This window comes from Ictalurus furcatus, chromosome 29, assembly GCF_023375685.1.
Source record: "Ictalurus furcatus strain D&B chromosome 29, Billie_1.0, whole genome shotgun sequence".
Lineage (NCBI taxonomy): Eukaryota > Metazoa > Chordata > Actinopteri > Siluriformes > Ictaluridae > Ictalurus > Ictalurus furcatus.
Genome location: NC_071283.1, coordinates 3,220,343 through 3,245,342, shown reverse-complemented (window position 1 = coordinate 3,245,342; position 25,000 = coordinate 3,220,343). Strand labels below are relative to the sequence as shown.

At 42.1% G+C, this 25,000-nt stretch overlaps 1 protein-coding gene across 3 annotated transcripts in view; it reads left to right on the top strand.

Annotated features, from left to right (window-relative positions):
* Positions 1–3,924: 3,924 nt before the first annotated feature.
* Positions 3,925–25,000, top strand: part of ugt8 (UDP glycosyltransferase 8) — a 35,765-nt gene continuing 14,689 nt past the window's right edge. Inside the window, exons 1-3 of one of the 3 annotated variants that reach the window (XM_053619167.1) lie at positions 3,925–4,043; positions 16,835–17,667; positions 20,495–20,637. In XM_053619167.1, coding sequence (XP_053475142.1) covers positions 16,837–17,667; positions 20,495–20,637 — 974 coding nt within the window. In that variant the 5' untranslated portion in view covers positions 3,925–4,043; positions 16,835–16,836. Of the gene's footprint in view, positions 4,044–4,418; positions 5,080–16,806; positions 17,668–20,494; positions 20,638–25,000 lie in introns of those variants that run through there. The other 2 variants (XM_053619169.1, XM_053619168.1) reach the window with 2 other exon arrangements.

The following is a 25,000-nucleotide window of genomic DNA, read 5'->3' as shown; positions in this document are numbered from 1 at the left end:
AATTACACAAGCCCTTATTTAACATCCTGGGATACATCCTAGATGCCCAGGGAGTAGAGATGAGTTTCCTTAGCCTTGTTAATCTCATTTGCAGAGGATTTGCAGACGTTTGTGGATTCAGCGGCCGCCCCGCTCACGTCACCAAAGATACTCAAATGCACCGAATCTCAAAGATCCATTCATCCATTCATCTTCTATACCGCTTTATCCTTTTCAGGGTCACGGGGGAACCTGGAGACTATCCCAGGGAGCATCGGGCACAAGCCGGGGTACACCCTGGACAGGGTGCCAATCCATCGCAGGGCACAATCACACACACATTGACACACCCATTCATACACTACGGACACTTTGGAAACGCCAATCAGCCTACCATGCATGTCTTTGGACTGGGAGAGGAAACCGGAGTACCCGGAGGAAACCCCGGGTATGCAAACTCCACACACACAGGCCCATGGTGGGAATCGAACCCCCGACCCTGGAGGTGTGAGGCGACCACTAAGCCACCGTGCACCCGAATCTCACAGGTGGTTTTCGCGTTGCTCCATTCTTCATCACGATGATGCATTGCTGCCCTGATGCATCGCTGATTCCTCCAACAGTACCAAAGGGGTAAACTAAGTCTAGCAGAATTATATTAGGATATGGGGAACACAGTTCAGCTATCAATAAAGGCAGGCGTCCAACACCACCAACACTGCTGTTTTGTCGAGACTCCATCGTGGCCCTCAAGAACAGCAATCTGAACAAGCAATTCTTCTGCAATCCTGCGTAGTAGCTCCCATATGCTGGGAAATCATGCATGAGACAGTATATTAGTGCCTGGAATGATACTAACCCCACCACCAGAACGTCCGGCTGTGAGGACTTTTTGTTCCCAAAGGAATATGAGAACAGCTCATAAAATGGGTCCATACAAAGAACCAGAAATCTGGTGAATGACAAGATTTCGAGGCCACAATGATGTAACATGGCGTGTAAAATACAGTGCGTGCTCAGTCCAGAACATCCTGACACTTATTCACAGGATTATTTGAACCACTGCCAGTACAACAGTGCCCCTGGTCAAATCTTTCCATTGATTTCCCAACCATTCTGGTCATCTTCGATCATTTCTTAAAGGTCTGTCGCTTAGTCTCACTACCCAACGATGACCAAATATCCAAGCTCTTAGAAAGTGAAGACCTCAAGCTCAGCTACACCTGGGACAGCTGGTGACATCACCCCACCCATCTCAGTATTAGCCTAGCCACTAGCTTAGCAATTCTGGCTTCCTTCCTAGTAGTATAACATACAAGACATGCATATGCATTGTGTATAGCCGAAGCCTTGCCAATCCGTGTTTGTGGAAGTGTTTACTCTGACTGATATTGATTGATACCGATTTGTAGAGTCGGGGTACTCGGACTCGAGTCCGATTATGAACGAACTCGGGCTTGTCACGCACTCGGGTAAATTTGTACTCGAACTCGACACACAATGACTCAGCCATTTTGGACTTTTTCCAAGTACTGTTGAGTCTGTGTCACGTGTAACATGAAAAAAAAAAAAAATAAATAAATAAACAAACAACGACATAAAATTAAATTAACAAGAAATTACTGAACGTCTCCCTGCCTGACCAAGGGGGCTTTCCGTGCACACACACCTGAAACACACGCACGGAAAGCCAACTCATTGTGGTGGAATCGAGTTCCGCCCTTTTGGACTCGGACTCGATCGGTTAAGGACTTGGTCTCGACTCGAAATCGACAAAGGTGGACTCGGACCCAACACTACTGATTTGACCCTTGCCTTGACTTTTTTTGGATTTGCCCTCCTTCTGATGGTATCATGCCTCACTGTGTTTGACCCTTGGCTCGGTTAATAAAACCAAGTGCACGTGGATCCTCAAATATCTCCTGTCTTTTACGGGTGTACTTTGCACTATTTTATAAGTAATGTACGCACAGCGGAAAACTCAGTGAGGTGTAGTGTACTATTAATACTCAAAAAAAAAAAAATGAAGTGTGGATCGTTAGACACTTTCGCACTACACTGCATTACACTTAATACAATATATATATATATATATATATATATATATATATATACAGGACACCATGCACATATACATATTCACACGTTTATTCACGCACTCATTCACAGACAGGGAGAACGGAGAACACGTGCAACTCAGACAGTAACCTGAGCTCGGGATCGAGCTGGGGACCCTGAGGCAGAAGCGCTACCTGCTGTGGCACCGTGCCACCCAACTACTTTTTGCAAATATGAAAGTGAGAAACTCAGGATCTGATGAGCATCATGTACTGGCAAAGTGTTTCCTTTTCAATTGCCTGTAGGGAACATTAATACAGGTTTCTCCCAATCAAATTAGTTCTAGTTATCTTTGATCGTTTATTCAGAAAGAATTCTGGCAACCTGCGATAAGCAAGTGATCACACTTCATCAGCATTTTTACATCGGTCAGCCATTACGTATATGTTAATGAAACCACCGAGAGGTGACATGAATAACGTTGATTATCTCATTATCTCATGGCACCTATCAAGAGGTGGGATATATTAGGCAGCGTGTGAACTGTCAGTTCTCGAAGTCGACGTGTTGGAAGAAGGAAAATTGACATGGTCCGAATTGTGATGGGTAGATGACTTGACCAAAATGGCAGGTGTTCCCGGTATACATTGGTTAGTACCTACCAAAAATGGTCCAAGGAAGGGCCGATGAACCAGTGACACGGTCAGTCATGTGAAGCCAAGGTTCACGTCTGGTCCTATCCCCCAGAACAGCTACAGGACTTAAAGGATCTGCTCCTACCATCTCGGTGCCAGACACCACAGCACACCTTCAGAGGTCTTGTGTAGTCCGTGCCTCGACGGGTCAGAACTGTTTGATGGCACAAGGAGGACCTACACACTATTAGGCAGGTTGTTTTAACGTTATAGCTGATGTTACGGTGTAAATTCATAATATATGCAATTCTAGGTCAGGTCTTTACATCCTGTTCAAGTAAAATATTATATTAACGTGACAGACTTTACAGATCTTTACATTGCCCGACATGAGGTGGTAAAGGAAATATTTTTTACATTTATAATATTCATATATTGAGTTTCAAAATAGATTTGACCAGAACAGTAAAAAATGCATTGTAGCATATTTTATAGTGTAATATGTTCTCTTAAGGCTTTTACATTTCATTCCAGTCCCATCGCACCTACTTCTACATTTATACAGTAATCTAATTGACTTGAAAAAAAAAAAAAATATATATATATATATATATATATATATATATATATATATATATATATATATAACAGTAAATAAGTTCTCACTTTGATTATCAGCATCACCCACATCAGTCTCATCACATGAGGTAAAAGTCAATCATGCTTATTCAACACACACACACACACACACACACACACACACACACACATATATATATATATATGATAAACCTGTATATAAAAAATTATTTGATATCCATGAGAGCATTTTTGTGAATTTTTGGAACAAAAGGTCAAGAGGTTAAAGAATAAAAAGACCATGTTTTCACAACTTTTCTTTGCTCATATTTACCAAGGGTGCCAATATTAGTAGAGGGCACTGTGTATATTATATATGACTTGAAAGACATACATGGACTACGCCTGTGCTTAATCACACCTGGCGCTATTATAACCACAAAAAAAAGAAAGAAAGAAAAAAGAATACAAAAACAAAAAGACCGGCTTTTGTCCTTTCTATTCATCCTGAACAAATCAGAGCGGCCTCTCCTTCCCGTGCGCGAGAAGGCCTCATGGCCACGCCCTCAAAAACATCTCAAAACCCCGCCTCGCCCCTCCCCTCCCGTTTCGACCACGGGGCGCGCGCGCTCCCACTGTCACCGACTTCGCCGTCATTTCGACGTCTCTGGAAAGTCCGCTCCTCGCGCTGTGGCCATTTTATTGTCGCCAGCAGTGTTTGGGATTTAATTTCGTCTACCTCCTAACGCCGGAACGTGAATTTCGGAGCAGCACCGGCTCACCTGCGCACAGGTAAATTTGAGAAGGGGAGGGAGAGGTGCAGGGAGGGGGAGTGGGGGGTGACGGGTGGGGGGTGACGCTCAGATACAGACCACAACTGTAGGGAAGTGACTAGCAGGTGGTTTTGTCACAACCTCCAAACCTGCTGTTTATGTTCAAAACAAAAACTTGTATTTAACTGAAGTACACTATTGTTTACTTTTTCACAGGGGAATAAGTTAAAGATCTCTCCTGAACACATTAAGCGAGATGTTCTTTACTCTGAAAGGCTTAACTCATCACATTAACTCCAAATAACCAACATTAAAATATATATATTGTTCTTAAATCTATGTACAGGTTGCAGGTGTGACCAAAGGGGGGGGGGGGGGGGTAAAAAAAAAAACCTGAGTAAGAGATGAATGAGATCAACTAGATTAGAGAAACAAATAAGGGAGTGTTGCTGTCTCTCAACTGGCATTGTCACACCTTAGACATGACACAGCCTTTCCTAAAGCAACTTTTTCATGTTTCTGGGCTGGTAACGTGAACGGTCCGTCATTTGTACGTAATCCTAACCCTAATCCTAAAACGTGTATCGAGCGTATCTTTATAGCTTCAAAAAGAATTTGAAACTGCTAATTCTGCACCTTCCTTCCCGGTTTCGTCTGAGCAGCGAGGAAAAGTTTCAGGGTTTGCTCCCTTTATTTATCGTTTGTTTTTTTTAAATGTATTTTTATTTGTTTGTTGGTTGGTTTTTCTGCATGAATATTTAACAACCTCTGTTATTGGACATTGGACCCCATAGTTGCTCGGGAACACCCGTCTTTATAAGAAGCGAGTACTTCTTATAGCCTGTAATTCCGTCATGAAGGAAGGAAAGAAGGATCTTCTCAGTTGGATTTGAAATCGTTACACGTCTACAACCGTGTACTACAGAGTCAAGCGGTGCGACGTGTGTCCAGGATGAGCGCCAGGCCTGGGCCGAACACCTTACGATCCGAACAGGCTTTTATGATTACAGCAGCAGGTCTTGGGTGCACATCTGAGCCTATCCGCTGAAGCCAAGGTGAAAACCGTTCCGCCATGAATCTTAAACTCTTGAGTCGGATCTTACATCATTAAAACAGGGCGTTGAAAAGGTATACAGGTATACGTGTGGAACGTATATTATTCAGTAACTGAATTCAGAAACCGAGAGATGAGGAATCGGTGTGTTTTGCATCTGGATCCACATGTTATTCCCACCCCTGGGACCAACCGACAGATCCTATAGGATTTATGACACCTGCTGTATTGTGTTAACTCTAATTAGCTTTTTAATCTGACAGACGTTTCCCCGTAAACATCATGTTGTACGTCTAGGGCTGTCGGCCTTACCTGATAATTATTCAGGTATTCACTCCAGTACCCACCCCTAGGAGATTAATCCAGCACTTAATGTCTTAACTCAGTAGCCTTACCTTTCTGTGTCAAAAGGGGTGTGTGTGTGTGGGTGCTTGTGCACATGAGTGTGTGTGTGATAAACAAAGCCTGTTTGTCAAGTTCGACATTTATTGCACCTTGAGCTCCTTTGTTTTTGCTTGTACTCTACTCTGCTTGTAATTGTGTGTGTGTGTGTGCGAGCAAGCGAGCGTGTGCACATGCGCACACGTGCACACACACTTTGGGGGCAGGGACGATTTCACTAGTCTTGTATACGATTCCTACGGGACAACAGGTGCCTTAAAGTGACAACTTTATGATGTCATGAGGAAGAAATCTGAACTATTTTTAAAGTGAGTTTTGACTATGATGTAATACATGACTATGCACTATGTACAGAGTATGCTACTTTTTTTTTTTTTTTTTTTAAAGCAAACAAGCAAAACAACATACCAACATACCATTGAAAGATAAACTGTTTAGAGCGATTAGATAAAACTGTATTTCTACATTCCCTTGATCTAATATAAGAACTACTTTAGGATTCACTCGTACATAGAAATGGTGCATTTAAAAGTCTTGGTTCGAGCGTTATTGTTTATTTGTCTGTGTATACTGTGATATCGGTTACGCTTTTGATGACCGTTATAAATATTGTACATGTAGAGTTTATTCAGCTGAGGTACTTATCAAATGTACAACACTGGTCCTTAAGGTTCAGTTATGTATATGAAATAAATGACACAACATGCTGTAGTTCCATGGAAATAATCACGGACGTCTCGTTTGTTAGCAACAAGCTAGCCGGCTAACTGTGACGAGTGATGTTTATTCACCTCGTCAAAACGGCAAACTGTATAGTCACCTCTATAGATTTAGCAAGTGGATGTACACGGATATCTGTTTATCTGTCGATTATTCTGAAGCCCACACCAGAATATAAAGCGCTACTTTGTTTACCGTTCATGCTGTGAGCAGCCATGTTGATTTGACGTCACTTGCTGAACTCGGGTTGAGGAGTCCGTCTCGAGTCCACAAGTAGGAGTTTGGGGTTTTCTTTGTTGTTTGTTTTTTTTTTCCTCCCCGAGCCAAACTTCGAAAAGTTGTTGATTCAATTTAACAGTCGATCCTGATATGTGTTTTGCTATCGTACCAGAACTTTGTATGTTGAAAAGCAATAGATCAATTAGAATCTGATATCATGGGGGGTTAAAAAAAAAAACAACCAAGCAATAAAACCTATTTCCGAACTCGAAGGCGCGAAATGTATCACGGTATACAGGTTTTCCAACAAACCATCAGCAAGACAGTATTTTAAAAAAAACAAGCCTTAAATTTGATGTTTAAAATGTACATTCAGTTTAACATTGAAAAAGTGGGAAGGTACAAAATTGTAACGTTAAACATTTTAACAATTCAACATAAATATTATTCTAGTCAGCTACTTCTGACTAGAGTTTGTATTCGTTATAAAATTACTGACGATGCATACGATATCTCCGAAAATCTGATCACAATTATAATATCGCAGTATCGATATTATGTTGTCATATTGCGCGGCCCGAATTCTGAATATACGTTTATAAATCTAAGCTCTTTGTTAATTTACCCAACCCAGTTCTAGTCTGTAGTCCTCCATGGTCTTTCCCTACGTGTTGTACTTTACGTTGACCAGTACAAGTAGTGACTTTTGGATCAGTGTGATACTTAATGGAATAGCCAAGACTATTGTTTATAGATACTCAGAAATGTAAATTTCTGTAATTTTGTTATTTACATATAAATCAAAACAACTGGCAGCTTGACAATCACAAAATATAAACCAGATCATATAATCGAGATGTTCCTCGTATTGGAACGTATTTGCTTGAACTGCACTTGTACTAATACTCATTCAAATGTAAAAATGTCATCTTTTTAGTACAGTGTACAGTACACACTGGGTGCTTGTGTAGCTATCTACAGAATCTGGAGACTAGGTGTACATTTAGTATCCAGTATTTAGTGACTTTATAGGTGAACTTGTGAAAAAAAAAACAAACATTCTGTTCTGTTCTAAATTCACTAGAAGTAAAAAAAAATAGACAAAAATTAGAATGTTAAAAATTCTTAATAACAAAGCTTAAACACGGTTGAATTTCTAGCATTGAAATATAGGCCTACTTCTTTGAAAACCTTACACCTCTATTTATTTGTATGTTGAATGAAACTTCTTGAAATTCAAAGTAGGTTTAATTCAGGGTTGAGAGATTCACATGATCGAAAATCACTCGTGATCAAATAGTTTTTTTGCTTAATGTTCAAAGCAAATGCAGATTCAATAATTTGATTCGAGGCTCCACGGCATATTCTTGAGTAGCACGGTTGCTTAAGTTGTTTGATTGTTTGTTTTTTAAAGTGAATTCTGCAAACTGAGTTTGACTGAATATCTGAAAACTGACTCACGGAATCAGAATTTTTTTGAACAAATAAATACAGATGTGCGAACTGAACAAATACCATTCAATGGTATTTAAGAATTCAATGACACTGTTTTGGATTTGTAGGATGAAATTTGACAAATGATATTTTTTCGAACGAGTTTGTCCTTCATTATATGTTAAAAAGTTTAGTTTTATCGAAGGCGGTAGGAACGAGTTCTAATGGACTCAACAGAAGGTAATAGACATTAAGAGATGACAACGATTCAAATCAGGATCATCCATGTATTATCATTTAAATGAAATCTGTGGTAATGTAATGTAGAAAAAAAAAAATAAGGCAAATGATGTGCAAATGGAATTGTATCAGCCCTGCTGCTTCGAGTCAATGCCTTTTTAAAAAATTGTTTTAATGAAGAGTTTTGTTTGAGAAATAGAACCTAAACAGTCAGGTTCTGAGTTCTGAATTCTGAATTCAATTGAAAACCTTTAAAAGTGAATTGAAAGTAAATTAGAATTGAATGAATTTTTTTTTTTTTCTAGTTAAGTGGTGGAACGCTCGCACTGAACGCAATGGAGATCATGTAGAAAAACAATGCAATTTCGTGACACCTGTTTTCAGTAAACAATAAAGTTTTCATCTAAATCACCCTCATAGTTAGGGTTAGGTCTTATGCGTATACGTTATACAACTGAAAAGAAAGAATACCAAAAGCTGGTGTGTGAAACAGGAACTTTTATAATCATTTCTTTCCATTCACAATGAAACCTCGTTAGAAAGGGGAACATCATACCTTCCTGCTATTGTAGTATACAGTACTGTGCAAGAGTTTTAGGCACGTGCTGTAGAGCAAACATGCCTTCGAAATAACGAAATTTAAAAAAAAACAAAACCCATAAAGAGCAGTAAACTGTAGTAAATGAAACAAAGTCGATATTTGGTGTGACAGAAAAATACAAATAAAAAAAAAAGTAGTCTCTGGTACAATTAGTGCCGTTTTATAAGGAAATTAGCTAGTACGTTTTATTCAGCATCTTGCAGAACCAGACACGGTTTTTCTGGAGACTTTGACTGTCGCGCTCGCTTCTTGTTTTTGCATGTTTTTTGTCTGAGAAGTGTCTCTTACGTAATACGCTGCTTTCTTTACTGACATACAAACATTTTAATTTTGTGCTAGAAAACTAATGCTTGGGAATCTGAAATGTTTTTTTGTACTGACTTGATAAGGTCAGAACTCTATACCAATGTACCAAAAAAAAAAAAAAAATAGGGTGCCTAAAACTTTTGCACAGTACTGTACATATACAATATATACGTACCCTGTTAGCTAATCATCTAATTACTGGGTTGTACAGACAGCGTTCTGTATCAGTTATCACCTCGTGTGTGTAAAAACGCGTGCAAACGTAATAAAAATATGTTCAAATTTGATAATTTTATATGTTAATATTTAAAAAAAAAAAAAAACTAAGGGTCTTGCGTCTTTCAAATAACATGTTTTCAACTAATAGGTTTTTCAGATTTGTATGGTTGCCTTAATGAATAACCAATTCATGCCATTTCTACCTAAAAATGCAAATTACAGGGTGGAGTTGAAGTATAGATGAATAGATGAGCATGGGTCATGTGATTTACTAAACCAGAACAGTGGTTGTGTGTAATTGAATACAACTGAAGGCCAAGTATTACATTAGGAAATGCTATTCACTTGCGTTAATGGTGAGAAATTTTCGTGAATGTTAAACCGAACAAAACGTTTCTTAAAATGGTGACGTATAACCTCAGCAGGGGGGTTGCAAATGACAGATTCACCAGACAGCCGACGAGGAAAGTAACAATTTCAATGTTTATATGACGGCTTTTCCCCTGGACTTTATTTTGCTCGGTTACGTCGATGTTTCCGTTCACCTGCGTGTTCCTGATTCCAAAAAGATTGCCGTGTAATCCGATTAGTTAAAAATGCTGTACTAGATCACGTCATATGAACTCGCCTCACCTATCAAGAACAAACAGCACATGCCCAGATCTAATTTCCATATCGTCCGCATCCTGCTCGAGCAGTTATTGTTTTCATTTTGTACCTGCCCATGATATTTTCGAATGAATCTAGTCCGCAAAATATTCTCAAAATATAAACATGAAAGAATGGACCTTGTAAGTGTATCAAGCAGCAACTCTCGTTCCTGTTGCTTTGTCCAGCGAAAGTAAAAACCACCTGTGCTCGTGCGATGTTTTTGTTTTCCGTTCGCCGTTTAAAAAAAATTATGCTAAACTATTGAATCGTCCAGAACTGATAGCCTAAAGAAAGATTAATAAACATTTCCAACATTTGATGTTTAAGGAGAGTCCCGGAGGGCGTAATAATAATAATAATAATAATATTACTAGCTGTGTGGTCAGGAACTGCTTGCTGGCAGCGGCAAGCACGATTACCGGTGGATTTTTAGGTGAGCAGTGTGCAGTAAACTATATAAAAAAAATATATAATCAATATAATTTCAATATAATCCTTTTACAAAATGGTTGCCGATGTTATTATAGTTATTATAGATATAGAACTATATATATAATATAGTTAACTAATGCTAACTACAGCGGGGGAAATAAGTATTGGACGCGTCGAAATTTATTTTCAGTAAATATGTTTACAGTGAGTTTATTCACATGAAATTTTCACTAGACGTCCGTAGTAACTCGAGAAATCCGGAAAGATAAAGAATTCACAAGTCCATAAATAAAGTTACGTGTAAAAAAAAAGTGGAATGACACGGGGAAAAAAGTATTGAACACACTAAGAAAAAGCAGTTCTCCAAAGCAAGGTAAGGCAAGGAACCAGCTGAAATCTGTAAGTAATTATACCCCCTATCTGAGCAAATTAATATCAGCTGGGTTAGTAAACTGATGGTCTATAATTGTTTAATGTTAGCTAAATTGAACATACATTGGTAGTTTTTAAAAAAAATATATATTAATGAACTCGGTTTACCTTGACTGAATGTTCGAGAGGAGAGCATATGAGATTGGGGGAAGGGGCGGGGCTTCCTCGTGCTGTCGGTTATTTGAAAACACCTACAGCGCACAAATCGTTCCGGGTTAAAACGTCAGTCTCCTATGGCAGAAAAAGACGTCTCTTTTGGTGTATTTTTGAGCGATAACTCGTCGTAGCGTGCTCCGATGTTAAATTGCGGCGCTCCTGTTTAGAGCACATCATCTCTTCGATCCAAATAACGCATTCATACGAATGTAACGGAGTATGGTATATCGAACGGATTGCTCGTTGATATCGTGAACCTGTTAGCGTTAGTGTTTTTGTGCTGCACCACGGGCAGTGTTCAGGTGAATACCTGAACACTGACTGTGGAGACAACTACAGTCGAGATGGCTGTTCTGTCTATAACGTAAATAGTTAAATGTTCATTTTAGTGGTTAATGTTGCATGCAGTGATGCAGTCGTAACCAGCGTAGCCCTGGGCTGTTTGTACAAAACACGTATAACTGTCCTGCCGCAAGTAACGTTGCCCTGTCGCTCAAGAGCCGAGGAAGAGAAAAGCCGGCGTGTTATTATGACACATTTCTTAACGACGATCCTGGTACGGGAACGTCCCGTCGATTTTAAAAGTCTTCCAGAAGTAGGACGTTTCTCAGTAGCAGTAGTTCTGATGCCGTCCCAGAAGACTTCGCGTTCGCACAGTTTTTAATAACGGCCCAGATCTGAGCAGCGATTAAACCCAGGACAAGCCTGAAAGCTGCTAATGGAGCGGGTGTAATCGGATCCAAGGCAGGGTGTAAACTCCGTCTGGGAGGCCAGCTTTATTATGTTTTAAATAGCTGGAGAGCTAACGACACCGGAGAATGTCATTATGTGGCGTAAAAGGGTCAACGCAGAGGCCGGTTATTCCCGGACAAGGCCAGTGGGAAAGCGACCAGGTTTGGGATTAAACCACAGGCGTACACGTGGCCGATGAAACGCAATAACCTACGTCTAATGAATGTGAAATAATAATAATAATAATAACATAATTATACTATAATCTGGACACGGCTCCACCTATGGCGTCCATATAGTATTAAAAGAAGACAGAAGACGTCAAAGCAAATATCTTAACACGAGAGCGACGTCGCCAAACGTAGGTGTCGGCCCTCGCGGATGACTTCATTCTCTGACACTCGAGAGGAGAGCTGCGCGTACGGTTGCCTCGATAACAGGTAATAGTATCACCTGGGAGTGTTGCACCCATGAGTCAGCCAGTAGTCCAAATGTAAATCAGCCATTCCTGTGTGAGGAGTGAAATAAACGCAGTCGAGGCGTGATTCACTGCTGGGTCAAATTTCAGTCATTTGCTGAGAAAGTGACATGCAATGCGTCGTGAAATCGCAGCACATCGTTTATCAAACCACGCGGGTTAAGAAAGTCGAAAATGATAAATAAAAAATGAAAATTTTTTATTAGCACTGGGCTTTGGAAAACAAAGTAGTGAAGATGTGTAGACGAGGTAGTCATGCAAAAATTTGCCTGCACGTGAACCTCTCTCTCTCTCTCTCTCTCGCTCGCTCGCACTCTTTTACACACTCTCCCTCTGTGTGTGTTTATGTGGGTGTGTGTGTATTTGCATATGTTCCGCTCTCATATGGTCCAACGAACAATAGTAGGACGCAATGCTACAAACACAGCACACAACCATAATCGCATATTATTCCTCCCAAATGAAGCGAGGACAGCCTCCTGCGCGTAAGCCGCAATAGCAGTCGTATCATTTGTTTAAATAAATAGACGTTCTCCGCCGGGACGGCTGCCAGGTAACCCGACTCCAGTGTCAGAAACCCGAGCCGCGATGCACGGCACGGGTCGCCGAGGCAACAGTCAACAAGCGCGGTCTGAAAACGAAAGGGTGTAATGGCAATAGGCTCATCTGAAACCCGGCAAGAAGAGTCCCGGGCGAAGGAGAAACCGAGTCACAGGATCTGACAGCCGCCCTCCGAAGGCCGCACAATCAGGACTTTGTTTTAGCTCAACAGGTGTGTAGCGTGTAGAGTCTGGGCGGTCGTAAATCGACTTCGAATCAGTGTTCGTTATGAAGTATGGAAGCTGAGGCGTCTGATTGTATTGAGGTCAAATCTATAATGCGATACGATGTCAAATTCGACGCGGGCGACATGTAAGGAACAAAGCACTTGCGATGTTCTAGGAAAATAACGCACAACGAGGTGATGCGAGCTGCTGTTACGACGCACGAGTTGATTATTTCCCTGTAACAGGACGTCCCTGGGAAGTGTTTTATCCCTCACAGCATTCTCAATTCCATATTCATTCCAGAAAGACACGCCCTAGCGTTCATCTGTTTATTTTATCCGTTACGCGTAAAATTGCGGAACGTCCAACAAATAAGTTCAGGTTTTTGCTCTCTCTCTCTCTCTCTCTCTCTCTCTCTCTCTCTCTCTCTCTCTCTCCGAAACACGAATTTCACTTTGTTATGAAAACCAAGAAACTGAAAACTCCAAACTTATCGCCTGTTACAAAACACTGACACTGGAGACTCCTTCCACCAACGCTAAATAAACCTTTATACTCCATCCACTGTCCGTATCTGTATTCCTATTCAATCTGTTCAATATGAATAACGCATTCGTATTCGGTCCCACCCCGAATACACAGTATGGACCACGAGATTTAACAAACAGCCGGTAAAACGCTAGCCTTGCGTTAACAAATGCAATGAATTCAACGATTATTATTATTATTGTTTTAAACATAACTTCAAACACCGATTATTTGACATGGAATAGGATGGAAAATGAAAACAAACTGGTATAAAATTTGAACATTTTAACATCACAAAGGTGAACCTTGTAGGTGTAAAGGTACTCGCTGTAGCCCATTTGTTGCTATACGATTCATCAGCTCTCCTCTACACTACATTTACCACCAGGGTGGACAAACCATAAATTCATTAATCCAGTACGATGCCCCGTTCCAGATTTTTGGTATGCCTAGAAACTAACCAGGCTAAAACAAAATTGTAGCGAACATAAGGTAACAAACTTACCGCGAGCTAATTTGCTAGCTAAATACATTATCGCGGATCAACGACGGAAACAAACGAGCGTATACTCGTGTAGGACGTCGTGTTCGCGCCATCAAAAGATCGTCAGCAATTCATCGGCCCGGCGTTTTGGTTTTGGAGCTGTACAAATAAATATTTTACCTAGCATGGTTCGTTTTTTCTCTCAGTATGATTTAGATGTTTTTACTCGTCCACCCGTTCGCTACGAATGCAAAACTGTACTGTGTTAAACGCACCGACCTTTTTCGAAGTCGCAGTAAGCGATATAAATAGCGACAACTCTGAGATATTAACCTGCAAAAAGTCAGTCGAGAGTCGCGTGACGTCTTCCGATTACGAGACGCAATTGCGACAGAAGATTCCGCGATATTTTCCGGAAAAACAAGCTTCCATAGCTTATTGTTTATTGATCGTTTCAACGTCTTGAGTGATGCAGTGTTCCACGTTATGTACATTATGTATATAATGGCAACCGTTGTGCCATTCAGGCTGAAAGTGCTTGTGTGGCAACGTAGAGGCGGATAAAAGGTCTTGCCTATACAGAAAGCATCGTTTTGTCTTAAGTATGGAGATCAATTGTTCTCCAGGATAAAAGGAAAAGATTATCCAGCTAGGGGATTATCCTTAATTGGTTTAACAACATGATTTTAGGTTTACTGTGGGCTCAACTAAATAGAAAAGGTGTCTAGATAAATGTACGGAACACAAGTCTGGATTTGAAGAGAGTTGCTGAAGGGATAAGGAGATCAAATGGGAGACTGGTGTTCGGCGAGCAACCATTCTCTGTTTGTGAGGACGTTGGATGTTGTAGGGCAACGGAGCATTTTGAGCCTCGTTATATAATTTGCGCTTGTGGTGTATGTGTCCCGAATTTCCGCTTGTGGTGTATGTGTCCCGAATTTTATTGTTTTGAGTGTCTCAAATTTCACTCTTGCTTTTTTTTCCTTTTCTTTCAGTTTTTGGTCCAGTGTGTTCTGAATATCGGATTTTGATCCAGTGTCCCCCGAGTCTTAGTTTTGGCTTTCAGTCTAATGTTTCCTAAATTTCAGTTTTCGGTCCGGTATGTCCTGAATTTCAGTTTTAGTTTTGTGGTCTTGTATGTCCTGAATTTCAGTTTTTGGTTCAGTGGGTTCAAAATGTCGTTTGAGTTTTTTTGGTCCAGTGTGTACTGAATTTCAGTTGTCCTGAATTAGAATTTTTGTTTTTGTTCCACTGTCCCTTGAATTTCAGTTTCGTGGTCTAGTGTGTCCTGAATTTCAGTTTTGTGGTCTAGTGTGTCCTGAAATGAGTTTTTTGGTCTAGTGTGTCCTGAATTTTGTGGTGTAATATGTCCAGAATTTTAGTTTTTGGGACAGTGTGGGGGCGCACGGTGGCTTAGTGGTTCGCACGTTCGCCTCACACCTCCAGGGTCCGGGGTTTGGTTCCCGCCGGGGCCATGTGTGTGCGGAGTTTGCATGTTCCTCCGGGTGCTCCGGTTTCCTCCCCCGGTCCAAAGACATGCATGGTAGGTCGATTGGCGTGTGTAAAGTGTCCGTAGTGTACGTGTGAGTGTGCATGTGATTGTGCCCTGCGATGGACTGGCACCCTGTCCAGGGTGTACCCCGCCTTGTGCCCGATGCTTCCCGGGATAGGCTCCAGGTTTCCCGTGTCCCTGAAAAGGAGTAAGCGGTTGAAGATGGATGGATGGTCCAGTGTGTCCTGAAATTCGTTATTGATTCACTGTGTCCTGAATTTATATTTGTGGTTCAGTGTGTCCTGAAATTCGTTATTGATTCACTGTGTCCTGAATTTATATTTGTGGTTCAGTGTGTCCTGAAATTCGTTATTGGTTCACAGTGTCCTGAAGCTTGTGGTGTACTATCACCAGAATTTCAGTTTTTGGTACATTGTAACCTTAAATTTCGATTTTGTGGTTCAGTGTGTTCTGAATTTCGGTTTTTTGGTCCAGTGTCCCCTGAATTTCGGTTCAGGTTTTTGGCCCAGTGTGTACTGAATGTCGGTTTCAGCCAGGATTTCTGTCACACCCACACACTCTAGCAGATTCTCAATCATACAACTCCAATAAAACCAGTCATGTGTGGTTCTAAATGCTACACACGCACACACACACACCTGTGTTTGTATGTGGAACATTTACAGACACACATGACCGAGAGTGGTGTCTGTTATTTATGTGTGACAGCAGAGCATTTACTTACCTCGGAACACTTTATCACCGAAAATCTTGGCTCAGTGTCAGTTGTACATGTTATTCTTCAGCCATAATGTTGTCTCATTAACACACCTTCACTTTACAACCATGAACGACAAATGCTAATCTATTCTTAGCAGACAGATAAGTATTAAGTGTCTTAAAGCGTAAATATACAATTGAATCACCATATATACTAAAAATCCAAACTACAAAATATTACTCCCGTCATCTTACGACAGTACTAAACGTTCGAAATGTTCTCATCGCAATACAATTTGCAGTTGTGTCGGTTAAGGATGTCCTGAAGAAACATTAATGATCAGTGTGTGGTTGATACAGCTCTGTTTTCTTTCGTTCTCTGATATAGGAGGGTCTTCTTGAAAAAGGACTTTGCATTTCTTGCCTTGTTACCTTTAAGTGAACGCCTGTTTATAGCCTCTATAGGGACTGATTTGTTTCACAGATGTCCCACAACATTCGGGGCCTGGGTATGACATGTCATGCTTTAATTAAAAAATGTACCTCCTGTAACTCCAGTTCACACCACACCGTTCTGAGCTCTTTCAAAACAAACAAAATCATGTATTTCGATCTAGTCACATATGATGTTATGTATATATTAAGCATTGTTATTATTATGTCGTTATTATACATTTTCGATATGTCTGTAGGATAAATAGATAAACGGATCATTGATCAACATTTCGTCTATCTCCCCACAGCCATGAAAACCTCCTTGGGGCTCCTCGCCACAATACTGTGGTACCTGTCACCAAGTCTCTCGTGGGCTGCTAAGATCATTGTGGTCCCTCCAATAATGTTCGAGAGCCACCTGTACATCTTTAAGACACTGGCATCAGCACTGCACGCGGAGGGCCACGAGACGGTGCTGCTGGTGTCGGAGGGGCGAGACATGGCGCCTTCGGAGCACTACCGTCTGCAACGCTACCCAGGTATATTCAACAGCTCATCAGCGGCGGATGACTTCCTGCAGTCCAAGGTCCACAACATCTTCTCGGGCCGCCCAACGCCGCTGGAGCTCTTCGACATCTTGGAGCACTATGCGCAGAACTGTGACTGTGTGGTGGGCAGCAGTTCGGTGATGGCACAGCTGCGGCAGGAACGCTTCGACTTGCTGCTTGTTGACCCGAACGAAATGTGTGGCTTCGTGCTGGCGCACATCCTGGGTGTGCCCTATGCCGTCTTCAGCACAGGCCTGTGGTATCCAGCGGAAGTGGGCGCGCCGGCACCGCTCTCCTACGTGCCCGAGTTCAACTCTCTGCTAACGGACCACATGACGCTGGTGCAGCGTGTGGCCAACACTGTTGTGTACTTGGCATCACGTATAGGAGTGCAACTACTTGTGCTGCCCAAGTATGACCGCATCATGTGGCGTCACGCTGTGCAGCCGCCAGCCTCCATGCATGACCTGGTGCAGGGCAGTCGTCTATGGATGCTGTGTACAGACTTGGCTCTAGAGTTCCCTCGGCCCACGTTACCACATGTCGTCTACGTTGGCGGAATCCTCACCAAGCCACCGAGCCCTCTGCCACAGGTAAGCAGCCCTAAATAGAGCGCTAACCCAGCAAGGTGTCTACCAAAGGGTATTATTGCAAATAAGGAGGAAGCTTGGACAGGGAGTAAAGGAATAGGGAATGCATTATCCTAAGGAAATCTGCTGATTAGATTGCATAATGCATTAGTTTCGCTTGAGAAGTTTCTACCACAATACAGGCCTTTTCGTTCCTTGAGTCGGAGAACTGCTGGTGTATTGGAAACAGTATACGTTCATAGGCTCCTGAGGATGAATAAACATTTTAGTTGGAGAGTAAGAGTGGCGGAGAGTTTTGGCTGGGCATTGGTTGTGCATTATTATTGTCGAACATCGTATAAGCTTTATTTCGAATCTGATCATCGGCTCCAAGGTTGCGTTGTTATCTTGGTGAACCAATTAAGGTTTGTGATCTCATTAACATGAGCCTGGAGTGCAGATATCAGACTTCCGCTTAATTTCGGCAGCAGTCGTTCAAAAGTTGAGGCCCTAGACCTCGGGCATGCTGTGGAACGATTAAAATGGTTGGAAAGGGGACAGTGAGGGCCACCGCATTAGCATAGTGTGTGTGACCTGTTGTGTTACTCCAGGAGAGGTATCTGTTGTGAGGGAAGTATTAGTGATGGATGGATTATTGAGGTGTGGCAGGTTAGAAGTCCCTGGGGCAGGTTACCATTCCCGCATACTGGAAAAGTTCCCTGATGGTGGAGTTGTAGCTGGTTAATAGTCGCTTATACTGGACTACTTTCCAGATGGTTGAGGAGTGGCATGTTAACAGTCCCTCATGCTGGATTAATTGCCAGATGAATGGGTACTGGAGTACTGCGCACTGGTGTGGCAGGTTAAAAGTCAGGTGTCTGTTGTGAGGGAAGTATTAGTGATAGATTATTGAGGTGTGGCAGGTTAAAAGTCCCTGTGGACTTTAAAAATCCCTTGCACTGGACTAGTTGCTGGATTGCTTAGATGTGGCAGATTAACAGTCTCTCATACTTGACTAGTTCCAAGATGAAGCCATTAGAGCATCTCCCAAACTGGACATTTGTGATTGTTGTGTCAGCAGATGCGCATGAGGAGCTCCTAGAGCTCCTGCTTTGTCGATTCGTGGTGCAGTCTTTTGTATTCTTGCTTGGAGCTCCACGTCCCTCACTTTCAGTGTCACGGGTGGGCACAATATCATTAAAAGTGTTGCAATAATAAATCCGTTTGAGAACGAGAAAAGCTAGCATAGTGTTGTGGCTCAAATACAGAGTCTGCGATCCAAAGTCTCCTCGCTGTCATAGTAAGTGCTTTGTGGGCTGTATAACGTTCATGGAGGTCAGTGAGGAACGTCAGACTTTGGGGTGTGGGTTGCTTAATACAGTATCTGTTTTGTAATTAGGAGAGATCAAGGGCAGAATGCGTCAGCCGTTATCTGAGGAACGCTCACCCCCAAAATGCCAAGTAACCAGCCTACGGTCTCCGAGAAATCCATGTACAGTAGCTCGCAAAAGTATCTAAGCAAACTGGAAATGATCAGATCTGCGTGACAGATGATAAATACACATACGCGTGCCTGTCTTAAGGATATGAGGGGAAATGTCAACTAAGGAGCATTCCAAGGAAGTTACAGATAAGGTCATAGAATTTCATAAGGTGTGAAATTATATCTAAGACGTTGGGTATTTTGGATTTGACATGTTACTTTAAGAGCGTATTGACTGGCTGGAACAATTCTGCATGCAATCATGTTTTCCCTTCTTTGGCTGCTCTGTGGGAATCACAAAGGCCGGCATTATAAATGCGAGCAATTGCGAGGATCAGCACACAGAACGGGAGTGGGGGGTTCTTTAGCCTAGACTTGCAGTTTTGGAATACCAATCACCGAAAGGAGCTCATTGTGTGCCTTCTGCACCAGTATGCGATGAGCGTGTGTGTGCGTGCGTGTGTAGACATAGGTCGTACGATTAAATGTACCCATTGTGGGACGTGTGCGGAGCACAGTAGGACCAGTGTAAGGGACGGATTGTCAGTGCCAGGCCGACTCGGGCCACTCTGGTGCAGCTGGACTCACAGCTGACACAAAACCCCTACTGATTCTCGGGATACGCTAGTACACTAACACAAACGTCCAATCACACGCTATGAACAAGTTACGCTCTGCAGATCCTCGCTAATATCCGAGCAGAGAGCTAATATTCTAGTAGACAATACTGACTTGTCTGGTTTTGCGTTTGTATCGTAGCGCTAGTGGATTGCACTCATTACTCCGTACATGCTGAAGTGCTGATAAGTTTCCGTCAAATCGTGAGCTAGCGGTGCCTGCGTGTAATGCTAAGACGAAGCGATTTCGCTTAGTTTAACTGAGGCTAGCAGGCAGTTTTTGTAGAGATACTCCAGGCTGAATCGTATGACTAGCAGGAAGGGAAATTTGTTGGATTTAAGTTGACTCTTAAAATGGGAGAACGTCTTTCATTTTAGTTTAAACACATATAAGGTCAACCGTTGGGTCAGTTCGGCTCTCGCTCCATTGTTCCCTTGTCTTATTGTGGTACGTGAGGAGGAGCTTGAATACTGGTGTGACGCCAAGGGTAAGTAAGGTCGTTATAGCAGGCGCGGAGGTCCGAGAGAGCACTACCTACAGTACCGAGACCACAGACACACTGGTGACAGAAAGAGCAACGTCCAACAAATGATTAAAAGTTCAGCTTTTCCTTTCTCTGCCGCACAAACACAATTCAAATATATGTAAAAAAAAAAAAAAAAAAAACCCCAGCTGAGATTTTTAGTGCTTGGGATTTTGAATGCGCTTTATGGATTTTTGAGGCTGTGCGTGTTGTGTTGTGTGTTTTAGGAATTCGCAGAATGGCTGAACGACACGGACGAGCACGGGTTCGTGGTGGTGTCGTTCGGCGCAGGGGTGAAGTACCTCTCTGACGACATCAGTTACAAGCTGGCAGGAGCGCTGAGCCGTCTATCTCAGAAAGTCATCTGGAGGTAGGACTACTGCCGCTCACTCACTCGTTTATTTAAATAATAATTCAATTGAACCCCCCCCCCGACCCCCACCCCAAATCCTCTGTCCTGAAGACTTCCTCATAGTAGAAAACGTACTATTGCAAAGCACTAACACTGGAAACTCCTTCCTTAAAGAAAACGTTCAGTGGGTTTATGTGGAGCGTCTTCAAATCACGTCCCTATGAATGATTATTATTATTATTATTATTATTATCGTTAATATTATATAGAAAATATTCAACACCTTCTGACCAATCAGATTTGAGACTTCAGTACGGCGGTATAGATTTACATAAGGTGAGCTACAGTCGTGTAAAAAAGAAAGTACACCCTCCTTCAATTCAATGTTTTTATTTATCAGGGCCTATGTAATAATCGTGTAATCCTCACCAACTTCTAGAAACCTCAGGTGACAGCAAACAAAACACAACACATTTTAATCTGTAGTCATTTTTTTTTTTCCAAAAAGTAAACCAACATTCAGCAACAAGGTGAGAAAACATACGTACACTTGTATTAGTCCCGTATCATTTCGGTGAAATTTTCAGCCACTCTAATTTTACAACATTGCTTCAATTCATTGATGTGTGAGGGCATTTGTTTATGCACAGCTCTCTTAAGATCCTGTCACAGCATCTCAATGGGGTTGAGGTCTGGACTTTGACTTGGCCATTCCAATTACGGCCCAGCTTAAGCTGCTGGAGAGATGGCCTCAATTCATTTCAATTCAATTTTACTTGTATAGCGCTTTTAACAATGGACGTTGTCTCAAAGCAGCTTTACAGAAATATATAAACGCAGGATACAGATTTTAAGTGTGTGGATTTATCACTATTGAGCGAGACGGTGGCGAGGAAAACTCCCTAAGATGATATGAGGAAGAAATTGAGAGGAACCAGACAGTGTGAAAGTAAAAGAAAGTTCATTATGGTTTTATATGAAGTCTGTTTGTTGAACTAGTCCACTGTTCACTAAAGGAGACCTGAGTGTAAAACTGTATGCGGTAATCGCAGTCCCAAGGACATCGCAGCAACCGTAGTCCCAGCAACTACAGCGAGAACGTCCAGGTGGAATTGAGGTCCAAAACCATTTCATGGTACTTCACGCATTACCATCCTAAGCAATCTCCAGGCTGTAGCCTCCAGTTTATGAGAGCTCCATCCAGAGGTGGGGCATCATGATAGATCAGGCAGGTCCGGAGAGCAGAAAGGGTCAGGATCACTGGCATCTCCATAACATCATGGCTCCTCACACTGGAGTTCATCGTTGTCTCATGACTGCAAGTTTCCTGCGGTTGCAAAACAAGCCCGTAGCGTCACCCCTCCAGCACCATGCTTGACAGTAGGTACGAGGTGTTTGTGGTGATACACTGTGTTTGGTTTTCTCCTGTGCGGGATGACCAAACATTTTCGCAAACCTTATTCCATTTCGGAGAGAAGGAGCTTTTTCCTAGCCCCCCTTCCATGAAAGCCGTAATCGTTTAGTTGTTTTTTTTTCTGATTGTGCTGTCATGAACATAAACATCTAATGTCCTTACAGATGCATGTAGGTCACATAATGTACCTCTTGGATTGAATTTTCCTAGGAACTGTCTTGAAGGCTCCCCGTTTGTAAACCTTCTCGCTGTAGAATGGTGCATTTCAAATTGTTTGGAGATGGCCTTATAACCCTTCCCAGTTTGATGTGCAGCAACAGTTGCTTCTGTGAGGTCATGGCTGATGTCCTTTCTTCTTGGCATGATGTCGACACACTCCTGAGTGCTCCAGAACATCGAGGAACTGCCAAAGATTTGATGATTAACTAATCTTGTGCGATTTCATTAGTAACACCTCATTACTCTCTTAATGATTATGGAAGTAGGATGGGTGAAGTTATTTTTTTTTCCTATCTGGTTTCTGAACGTCGGTTGACGAGATATTAAAATGTGTTGTGTTTTTATTTTTTAATGGCACCTGAGGTTATTTGTTCGATTATAGAAGTTTGTGAGGACCACACACTTGTTATTTAGGCCCCGATCCAAATCAGTCAAAAACTTAGTATTGAAGGACGGTGCACTCTTTCTTCCCTGTGTATAGAAGGTGTATCCCTTTTGATCAACGTACCCTTCCTTTTTCAAGTGACTAGACACAAGTGAACCAATGAATATGAATGCTGATGGAAAAAAGGTCCAAAACGTAACTCCATGATGATCTGTAGATCAGACGTTTTGCCTACGGTTTATACTGAAGAATGGAATATTCCACATTTATCTTTTTATGAATGTAACTTTTAACTATGTTCGTTGTTTCTTTTCATACACGATGTTATATAAAGGGGAAAAAAAAAAACACTTAAAAAGAAGGTGATAGCAAGGTGACCGTGTAGTCCCGATGTGCCGAAGCATATCGTCTGATCTGTGGAAGCGTGTGAAACGTGGAGGTAGCGTAAACATCAGAGCCTGCACGGCTGCCTCTGCGACCGGTCGTCTTTTCTTAGGGTTTAAATAATGATTACCCCAGCTGTAAATGCCTTCAGGTTCATCGTGCAGAAAGATAATTGCCGAAAAACACAAAGCCCGGGCTGTACATTTGAAGAGCGAAGAAAGTGGCTGGCTTTTAAAGAATAAAAAATAAAAATAAAAGAACGTAATTTCATGCAACACCTAGCATTCTTTTAGAAAGACTTCACGTAACAAGAATGAGTTGAGGGTTAACCGATTCGACTTGGTGTAACTTGGTCCGATGCGAATGTTTCAAACGGGATTATGTCACTTCGCAAGCTGGGGAAAATTTCACGAGTCAGTGTTACAAACCGGTAAAATCTCCCGGTTACTATAGAAACGAGAGCATTTAATATAAACATTGCAGCTAGAGCTACTGTCAGTCATCTCCACCTGACCGATCAGATTTGAGCATTCATCAGCGCTGTGGTATAATTACAAATGAGTCGTAATCGCAAATGTTAAATGAGCAACGGTCGAGTTTCCTGGCATAATGATTTACTCCGAGCTATAATTTGTGTAACATTGTTGTACGTTCAAAGTGACCTCATCAGTAAATATCACGGTATCGTTTAAAAAAAAGAAAAGAATGAGAGTACTTATTTTTCGTTTTCCAATGATCTTCAGGAAGATCAGATGATGCAACCTGTTGAACACGGGACTTGCAAATATTCCAAATGTCTCATAGGGGTGAATGCTTTATCAGCTCTCGCTAGTGTTTAAAGATTACCTCGGCTTATTTTCCACCACGATGCAAAGCGTGACTGAAAAATCAACTCTCAGCGCTTCGATAGCGCATCTGTTCAAACGGCCAACCGCAGACACGACCGAGCAGACTCGAGTACACTCGAGTACACCGTGAGACCGTTGCATAGCGACGGTGGAAAAGAGGGACCGCGCCGTTCCACCCGAACGTGGAATCTTTGTTGTTGTTTGTCGTCTTTCCTAATGAGCAGTCTGTGGTTGGACCACCTCAGGGAGGACGCGCGAGTACAAGTCCCCGAAGTCCGCACCAGAATAACTTGAGACATGCATCCAAGGACAACTGAACCCATATACACTTGCCATCTCGACCTTCAGAAATATCAGAACGTAAGGTAATTAGTAGAAGAGTTCACTCCTAGGGGCACGGTTGCTTAGCGGTTAGCACATCTGCCTCGCACCTCCAGGGGTTGGGAATTCCATTCCCCCCGCCACCGTGTGTGCATGTTCTCCCTGCGCTTTGGGGGTTTCCTTCAGGTACTCCGGTTTCCTCGCCCAGTCCAAAGACATGCGTTGTAAGCTGTGTGGGAATGTGTGTGTGCACGATTATGCCCTGCGATGGGTTGGCGCCCCGTCCAGGGTTTCCCCCGTCTTGTACCCCGAGTCCCCTGGGATAACCTCGAGTGTTTATAGCCGCTATAACGTAAGTAATAACGCGAGCTAGTTTGTTTTGTGTTGTTATGATGTCCCACAACATTAATTGAAACCACGTAAACGAACTCCCACAACGTTCCACGGATAAAAATATGGTTCTACGATGTGTCGTTCTTTAATAAACAACAAACGCGGTTGTTGTGTAAGAGAATCCAGGATGTGGTGTTATTGAAAACGAACAAGTTTGGGATTGTCGAAGTGGCCCCAAACTCTGTACCACTCCACGCAGTTGTACATTCGTTTCACGTAAAAACATGTAGTGACGGTTCTGTAGAGATGCGAGTGAGTTTCTTTTTGTCGCGTTGCATGTTCGGCGTGTTTCACGGGACACTGACAGACCAGAATACAAAAGTACAAAGTCAGCCTGAAAAAGTGTCATAACACACAATAAAAAAAAAAACTCCGACCGAAGACGGATGGGAATCCACCTTTATAAACATTTGTGTA